Source organism: Arachis duranensis, chromosome 3 (genome assembly GCF_000817695.3).
Source record: "Arachis duranensis cultivar V14167 chromosome 3, aradu.V14167.gnm2.J7QH, whole genome shotgun sequence".
Classification (NCBI taxonomy): Eukaryota; Viridiplantae; Streptophyta; class Magnoliopsida; order Fabales; family Fabaceae; genus Arachis; species Arachis duranensis.
The window spans coordinates 13,851,270-13,860,773 of NC_029774.3; the positions used below are offsets into that span (position 1 = coordinate 13,851,270).

Genomic DNA, 9,504 nt, shown 5'->3' on the forward strand with positions numbered 1-9,504 from the left:
TTTGAGAAACATAATAATAATCCAACTTTGACCAAACCAAATATTAAACAGATCTTGAGACCTTCTTAGTTATAAAAAGGCATACAAAAAATATTAAAAAGTCAATATTTTTATAGTGAAAAAAATAAAAATTATTTACTATCTTAAATATAAAAAATATTAATCATCTAATATTTTTCAAATAAGTTTAGTTTCACTTCTTTTTTACTACCGTTGGGCACACATTTAAGTCATCATGAATATCGAGGAAACCAGAAATGAGACAAAAAAATTAAATGAATGTCAAAGCTCTCTAGCTACTTTGCATAATCGAACACAATGTCGATTTCAAAACCCATAAAATGGATGAAAGAGGAAGCCTAGTGGTGCAAACTTGCCATCACCAACTAGTGGTAGCTTAGAGTGTCTACAGCAAAATTAAAAGTTAACACCAATTGAATATAATTAAGAACTAGCTAGTTACCCAAAAGGTTAATCCTCCCTAAAGCTATATTATAGAAGTCTTGGAAATGTTGAAGGACACTAATTAATTAAGGTCTTAGTAGTGTTTTTACTTTTTTTTTGTCCAGGGAAGTCAATTCCCGAACCCGAGAAGGAATATCATGCAAGGTGCGTTCTTGACTTCTCCACATCATTCTGTATAAATCCCAATTTCCTCAACACTTCATCTTTTATGTTTTCCAAAATATCAATCATTATATCCTTCTTGTATAAGCTACAACACAAAATTAACCAAGTAAATATAACATAAAAATTGTAGAAAAAAGCATGCATGGAATGAAGGGAATTTGATTAGTGAAAAAAAAAAAAAAACTCCTAAGGATAAATTATACTTACAGATTCAAGGAGGTTAAATTCTTAAACAAAACTCCTAAGGTTAGATTATACTTGGTGTGTTTACTATCGAAAATTTGTTTAATGAAAAATGATGTAATAATATATGTTATGGACCAAGAAAATAATTTAGGTATTATTTGTCCTCTAAAATGTTAATTGACAAAATCTTTTTATTCGTTCTCTTTTTTTTCTTTTATTTGCGTTTCATAAAATAGTTTAACTTTGATGTGCTAATAATGTAAAATATTTTACATAATTTTAATCACATTCATTTTTTTATAACTATTTACACAGTAAAAACAAAAAATAGTTTTTTTTTGTTGAAGTAGCATGATATAATTAGGTGTATGTATAAATCTATTGTTCACAAAGAGTGCATCAAAATTAAATTTAAAAAAATATAAAAAATATTTTCTAAAGTCAAACATCCATATCCAAAAAAATGTGAAAGCATGTAATAAGAATGAAGGTGATAGAGGTAGAGGCTTACCACATGATGATTCAATCATAGTGAAGCAGGATCACCAGACAAAGAAGCCTTGATTCTCTCAACAGTGCAAGAAATAAGACTATTAACGGTTGCAACTGACCCAAGAGAAAGCTTAGCCGTTGGAACTGAATCAACCAATATTTGGAATGCAACCGTCAATAGAGAACCACCTCCGCCGCCACCGCCCCCACCAGTAGGGCCATTTGTTTCACCACCAATGCCGCTGCCGCAGCCGCCTGAACTTCCATCGGGGAGGATGGCAAATCCTGAAGGAAGAAGTGCCACATAATCTGGGTCCCCTCCATTCAAAACCACATTCATGGCAACAATGTCCACAGGAGCATAAACTACAAAGGAGCCTGTTGAATCTGTGCAGCTCTCTTGCAGTATCAACATGTTGCTCTGGCTTGAATTTGCACTCTGCATTCATCATCGTAATAATATTTTAATTTACTCATACTTCACTTGGTTTAACTAAGACACACAGATTTATATATTATAGGATTTTTCCTGAAATTATAGTCTTCAAAGAGATTGGTACCCACAAAAGATTAAATCCTAAATCATCTACTACATATTTGTGTATAAATAAATGTACTGAAATGATAGAATGACTAATCTTTTTGTATATACGTAATATGGTTGCTTAAAAATTATAACCTCTTATCTTTACAAAATGTGGATCCTGTTATTTATATTTGTATAAAGTAATTCAAAAGTTAAGTATGTGATGAGAACACACCAATATTGTTTGAGGGTAAACTGTTATTGTTATACTAAGATTGATGTTACTAAAAATTCAGTCTAACTGTATGTTAAACCTTTATATTGATATTGTATTGTAACATAAACTACACAATTGTTTTAAAAGAAAAGATTTTTTGTATGTATTAATATTTATTTGATTGAATTTCTTTTGGAGAATAAAGCTACATCCCGATGATACCCCTATAATCGAATGCAGTATGAAATCCAAATTAAAATTATATATTCATAGTGCATGAAAATAAAACTCATAAAATAAGAAAAAAATTGTATAGGATTAACTCACATTGACTCTAAGTAGCGACACACAATTTCCGGTATCTCTTCCATTTGCAATGTGCGCCATTTCTTGCACTGCTCCACCATTTGAAAGAATATCCCACTGTAATTTTCAACAGGATAAGAAAGTTAAAACAGCATGAACATAAACATTTAAGTAATAATTTAATAAAAACCAATTTATAACAAGGCTGTGTGTGAAAAATGGGATACTTTTGACCCATGACTAAAAAGTTAGTCAATGCATTGATGTACACTTCAATTTTTGGTAATCTGAATAAGATCTATCCCAAGTACTTGTGGTTTGTGTAAAAAATAAAAACTAGATAGGCATTTTCCAAGAAAAGGAATCTATCTTATTTAGAAAAGGACCTATTTATTTTGAAATTAAAAAGATTAGTGTCTATTTTTTTAAATATCTTTTGTTATATCTAATTCATAAAAAATATTATTTTAAAGATTTAAATGTAAAATATTTTAGTTAAATTATGAATTATTTACCATCTTAACTAATTCAATTTTTATTATTTTTATACATATTTAAAAAATAAAAAGGTAAATTAATAGTAGTGTCTATTGATATGCTGGTAGGATATAAGGTTATTGAATAATAATAATAACAATAAAAAAGTTTGATAGTTTGAATTGTTGATTAACATATATGATCACATACCTCACTTCTTGAATTCTCATCACGGAGGAAATCAAAGGCTGTTTTGGGAGGAACTGGAAGCCAAAAGGAAGTGGCAGCACTTAGAACAATGCCAGGTGGTCTTCCAACAAAAGCTTATCACCATTCTCTCTGCCAGCTTCAGCATACTCTTCCTCCCTTCTTGGTTTGTTATCACTAATTATTAACATCATGCATACCATAACTTAATTAGCATTGATAAAAAAATATTCAGAAAATGAGTATTCAATTTTGCATTTTTTTTCAATTTAAGTTGATTGAAAAGAATATATAAATAATTATATTTTTAAGAATATTGGTTAGAAAATATGTTATCACAAGCAAAACATAAATCTCAAATATGTACTTGCATACTAGTTTTACTTTTGAGATAATTGAGTGTAAAAAGTTTGAACATCTTCTTTTGCAATAAATTATTATTTTTATCTACGAATATTTAGAATAATAATATGTCTGTTTGTGAGAAAATAAAATTAATTTTATATTTATAAAAACTGGATTTTTTTTAAAAAAAAACGAGCGTTGACAGAATTAGTTTTATATTTTGTGAAAAATATAAAATAATCTAAATATTCGTAAGTAAAAATAGAAATTTATGTTTTGATAAATATACGTAGTTAAGTAATATAAAAAAGAAGTAAAAAAATCCAGCAAAGTAGGAATGTAAGGAAATCAGTGTTTTTTTATGAATACCTCCAACATCTACGGTAGGAACGTTTGTTGCCATGGCACTAGCAAGCCTCTCACATTGTCTATCCAAAGTTGCAACCCAACGTTTTGCACCAAATGCATGCCCAGAGTTTACAAGCTGCTTGTAAAGGTTAGGAACACCTCTATCATCCACTTCCACATGCTCAACCCATGTCACCTAATGTCAAATATTTAGATTAGATTATTTACATTGTATTCTTTTTAAGTGAGATAGATTCTTTTTTGGTTGTATTGATTAATCAATCTATATATACATTTTTTTATAATAAATACTATTTTGACATTATATATTCTTAACAACAAAATATACATTATTTTTGTTTTCTTAAATAAAAAATAATTTAAATATATAATTAATTATGAACAGTTGAATTTTTATAACCATGTTAAAAATATTTGGTGTATACGAATAATATTTTTTTTTTTGGAATTACCTTAGAATAACCATTGGGCATTTCATGGATTAAGCAACCAGAAGGCCTTCTTCTAGATCTTGGAGTAAGACCAGGGCGCAAATGATCCAACGACACATCCACCACTGCCCAACTCCCATCTACATGCTGCTTACAATATCTCACAAAATAGCTCTCTCGAGTTGGCACAAGTGGAGAAGGTACTTGTAATTCTGCACTCATCTGCATCCATACATGCATCATCATTCATTTCATCTTCAACAACATACTCAAAACTTAGTTACTTACTTATTCAACATACATACCACTTGTAAAGCACCATTGTAGTTCCCAGCCACTCCTGTTGATAGCACTTCTATAGTTATAGCTCTTGAGACTATACCAGAGAACATTGTCGACCAATTGTTCTGAAAATAAATGTGCAAAGTCTGAGCCAAACATCAAAAACAATGGAAGCAAGAAACAATCCCTAATAAAGATAACCAGAAATGCTAAATGTAAATTAAAATTTATTATATATTTATATATAAATATATGAATAATTTAATTTATTTGTAATATATATTTTATATTTTAATATATATTCTATTATAATAATTGATTTTACGCCAACATCCTTTAAAGAAGTTGAGAATTTTTAAAATTAAAAAGAAATAAATTAATATTAATTAACTAAATTAATTTTATAGACTTTCTCCAACCCTAAATAGTAACAACAGAATGTAATACTATTTTTATTCATTTTTGTGTCAGGTCTATTAAGTCAAAAAATATATTTGTTTTAATATATTTGTTTTAATATACGGAATTAGGGATCACAATGGAAAAAATAGTGTTTGAATTTAATTTTAACTCTACTCGTAACTTAAAATTTTTATATAAATTTAACTCTATTTTACTTGTGGGTTAACAATATCTTAATTCTAATTCTATTTATTTTTAATTTGCGAGTATCCAACTCTACTCGCAAGTTAACAATAGATGTAATATTATTATATAACTTGATGATAATTTAAAATAAAAATATATAAAAAAAACGTATTAAAATATCAAATAATGATCTTCTATTAATAATTAATAATCTTTTATATTTAATAAAAAATTTTTAAATAACATATACACATATAAACTACGAATTAAATTGACAATTTTAGATACCCGTTACCACCGTATACTGAACCTTAGATTACACGTAGATGAGATAGTGTTATATACCACTCAATTTTTTGTTTACTTGGTTAGGATATATAAGATGGTGCTTAGGAAAATAATAACGATAATAATGATGATATGCATGAGATTATGAGAATGAAAAGTGAAGGAAATAGAAAGGCACTCACCACATCCATGAGAATTTCGACGAGGTTAACATGGTTCATGATAACAACAGCGGTTTCTCTAGAAGCTTCGGATCTGAACCCAGCAGGTTTGGGGCCAATTCCACGAGGGAAGGTTCTAACGTACTCATCCTCGTTGAGCACAGTGGAAGTGCCACCGTCAATGGAGGTCATTGTCAACCAAAGTGGCTCACCCATTTGTGCCATCCCAACTAACTCCTCCATGGCTGCAACAGCCAGCTCAATTATCAGTGGCTTGTCGGCTTCCGAGGGCCCGTTTATCGACCTCAGGAAGTCTCCGGCACCACCACTGTACATGTCACTACCACCTCCAAAGCCGCCACTGCCACCGCTAACGCCGAGTTCTAGCGGGCGAGGTGGGAGGGCAGGGGAGAGGTTTGAATAGTTCACCACAGGCTTGCCTACGTACTTGGCTGCAATTGCTGAAATTCGATCAATCTGCAAATAAAAATAGCAGAAAATGATTGAGATAGTTTGTTTGTTAAGTAGTTTTGTGGGTGTTATAAAAATGATAGATTAGTGTACTTGTGTTATACCTCTTCCCTAAGACGTGCATTTTCAAGCCTGAGGTGATGTTCATCGAATGACATTTCCCCTATGGCGGTTGGGCCACCACAACTAGGGCACGATGCATTGCTTAGTGCTTCCCTATACCTCATGTTATCTGCTCTAAGCTTCTCATTTTCCGCTCTTAGCTGTGAGTTCTCGCTCCTTTCAGTTTGAGTCTGCAACAAAATTTAACTTATTCATACACATACACTTTGTTTTTTACTTTGCTTCATTTTTATTATAATTTACCTTCACTTGAGTGCGTTTGTTCTGGAACCAGAACTTCACTTGCAATGGCTCTAACCCTAACTCCCTACTCAGCTCCTTCCTTTGCTTGTCATCTGGGTGAGGGCACTCCTTAAAGAAACTACAAAAAAGTTAACAAATAATTATAATTCAAAATTCACAATAACAATCACTCATGGTTTTTGTTCTCTTGCTTTATGTTATTCTACCATTTGTTCTTCTCATTAAAAATGTTAATGAAAAGCTTTTCGTGTATTTTAATCAGACATAGAACTAGTGAATTCAATGCCTATGTTGTTGGAGCTTGTTTATTACAAAAATACCTATATATTATTGTTAATCAGTTGAGAATTCAAGAATTAACTTAAATTAGGAGACCTACTATACTCAACCCCACTTGTCAGCGATGTACTAAAATGTTTTAACTTTAGAGAGATTTCAAATTCTCAATTAAAGCATGCTATAAAAAGATAGCACTATACAGAATTTTGAAGAATGGCGTGGTTTAATTTAATTGAAATTTAAATATGTGTGCATAACAACAATAATGTATCTTACGCTTCCATCTCTTGGATCTGGTGTTGGGTATGGCGGTGATAGCGTTTCTTCTTATTAGGGCGAGGGTTTTGGTCTTCCCCAGCAGAACCACCTTCACCACCACCACCACTTCCTCCACCACCTTCAACCTCAAGGTTCTCGCTGCCGGACTTGGTGGCGCTGTCGAATAACTCGTCCTCTCGAATTCTCGGTACATCACTCTCCGATGTTGTTGTGTTCTGAGCCATATCAAAAGGATGATACTGGTGATGATAGTGAAGGCCACCAACAGCTTCAGTCATGTTTGGTTGGAACATATTTCTACAGATCTTTCAAGATTCCTCACCAACACCCTTTATGATGATAATTCTTCAATCTAAACAACAAACACAAAAGTTTTGTAGTAATTAATAACCATTGACGTTTGTACAGAGAGTTATAGTCATAGGAGTAGAAATAAGTCAAAGCAAAACAAAACAAAAGAAAAAAAAATTGCTTAGTTTATACAAAATTTTTTGTTATAAAGGGTTTTATATAGTCATTATCTTTTTTTTAATGGGGAAAATAGAGTGAGAGAATAGGAAGCAACGCGGCTTTCGAATATCGAGAAGGATATTTGCTTCGGCTTCATGGCTTGAGTACAAATCATCAATCTATAGTAGAGTTTAGTGTGCCACCAAAATTAAGAATTTCACTTGAAAAATTAATTAATAAAATAATGTAGGCAAGCGAAAATTAATTTTGCATTATATTTTATTTTATTTTATTTATAATAAATAAATAATAAATAATAATTAGTATTAGTAAAAGAAAGTGAAACGGAAGAAAGGGGGATGGTCAACGGAAGAGGCGTTAATAAGCACCGACCTAAGAAAGACTGAGAGGTGATGAGGATCCAAACCCAGCAGCAGAAACGACGTCGTTTTCGTAGTAATTCCTTCCAATAACCGATCGCATGTTTCTGTTTCTCGCCGGAATCATATTTTTTCACAAACCCTCAAAACAACCAACACTCGCTACTATGGTGGCCACACATATATAGAGAACACAGTGAACCTTATTTGATTTTCGGAGGTAAGGGTTCAGCTCCAGTTAGCTAGCTCTTTGATTATGTGCTTTTCTGCAAAGAATTAAAGCCAAAACACTACATTAACGCAGAAAGAAAAAGAAGGGACAAAGGGAAGAAAAACGTTATACGTAAATGCAAAGAAAAATAATTGACTATTTTATTTGATACTGCTGCCTTTTTTTTTACGCACAAAAATTATCAAAATCCAAACCGAATCACAGGCATAATAAAAATAGACAAAATAAAATAAAATAAAATAAAATATTTTCTTCTGACGACGATCTCGGAAATTCTTACAAAATATATAGGTTCTCTTTTTACTGCTGCACTTACAAAAGGGAGAGTAACTCGACTAGCTCAAAGAAATCGTGTTAGAAACATTACTCTTTTTAATTCTTTTGTTTAGCAGAATCTTGATCCTAAAGAACGTAACCTTTTTATGAACGTTATTCGAAATAATCAAAATAAGTCTTTCCATTTTTTTCTATCCCCACACTTACCAGTGATGAGAGTGCTTGTGCAGATCTGTAGTTTTGGGAACAAAAGCATTTAATCAACTCGTTGAAGAAAAAGAGGAACATTTTTGGTTGAATAGAAGAGACATTGGAAACGGTTACCGTTTTTTTCGTTTTGGATCTTAGTATGGTAAAAGAAAGAGAGTTATTTTACGGTGAGAAGGAGGGAGGAGGAGAAGAAGGGAAAAGAGATTGAGATAGGGAGAAATGGAAAAGCATTGAAGGAGGAAAGAAACGGAAGGAGGGAGGGAACAGAAGCAGCGAAGAGTAATTGCAGAGCGTGTTGAGAGGGTGCAATTGCATTTAATGGTGGGCGAAGGAGGTGTAATTGCTCTAGAGAGAGAAGGAGAGCATTTATTTTTATTTATTTTGTTTGAATAATTATTAAAGTCATTTGTAGCAGAAATCTTATTTTAAAGGTACATAGTATGATAATAAATTTTATTTTAATATATTTAATGTATTCAAAATATAAAAAATATTTTTTAGTTATTTAGAAAAATAATTTTGAGTATATATTTAAATAGAGTTTTAAAAAATTTTGTGTTTGTTTTGAAAAAAATTTATTACGTTAAAAAATATTTGAATTTTGTAAACGTAACATATAGCTAGGTCATTTTATAANTCTAATATATACTCAACAAACTTTTTAGCAAAATTTTTATGTCTATATTATCATAATAGTAAAATATAATTAGCTTATGTATATAATATGAAAAGAGTCGTATATATTACACATATTTCTCATTTAATTTGAATTAATCAAATAATCAATTTATCTGTTCATTTAAATGAGTGTTGTATATTCAAATTATATTATATATACAATAATTTATTAACCAAATGATAGTAAATTATTAAATAAAATTCAGATTTATAGTAAATTAATTTTTGATTTATTGAATTTGAGAATATTTTATATTATTAAATCTATTTTACCTATTAATATATTATTTCATCAAATTAATAAATATATATAACGTTCTAATTTTATATTTTTTCATTTTTATTATTCCATATAAATGTTATTTGAAATTTAAATAA

General features: G+C 30.5%; 1 protein-coding gene across 1 annotated transcript; it reads right to left on the reverse strand.

The window, feature by feature from the left end:
* Nucleotides 1-271: 271 nt before the first annotated feature.
* Nucleotides 272-8,756, reverse strand: LOC107477743 (homeobox-leucine zipper protein HDG2). Its single transcript, XM_016097812.3, is given in 14 exon segments — nt 272-715; nt 1,328-1,747; nt 2,379-2,474; nt 3,045-3,150; nt 3,152-3,218; nt 3,756-3,930; nt 4,208-4,408; nt 4,492-4,593; nt 5,527-5,982; nt 6,081-6,269; nt 6,343-6,460; nt 6,898-7,252; nt 7,744-7,996; nt 8,446-8,756. Coding segments are annotated over 11 exon segments (2,211 nt in total). The 5' UTR covers nt 7,194-7,252; nt 7,744-7,996; nt 8,446-8,756; the 3' UTR covers nt 272-715; nt 1,328-1,342.
* Nucleotides 8,757-9,504: the final 748 nt, after the last annotated feature.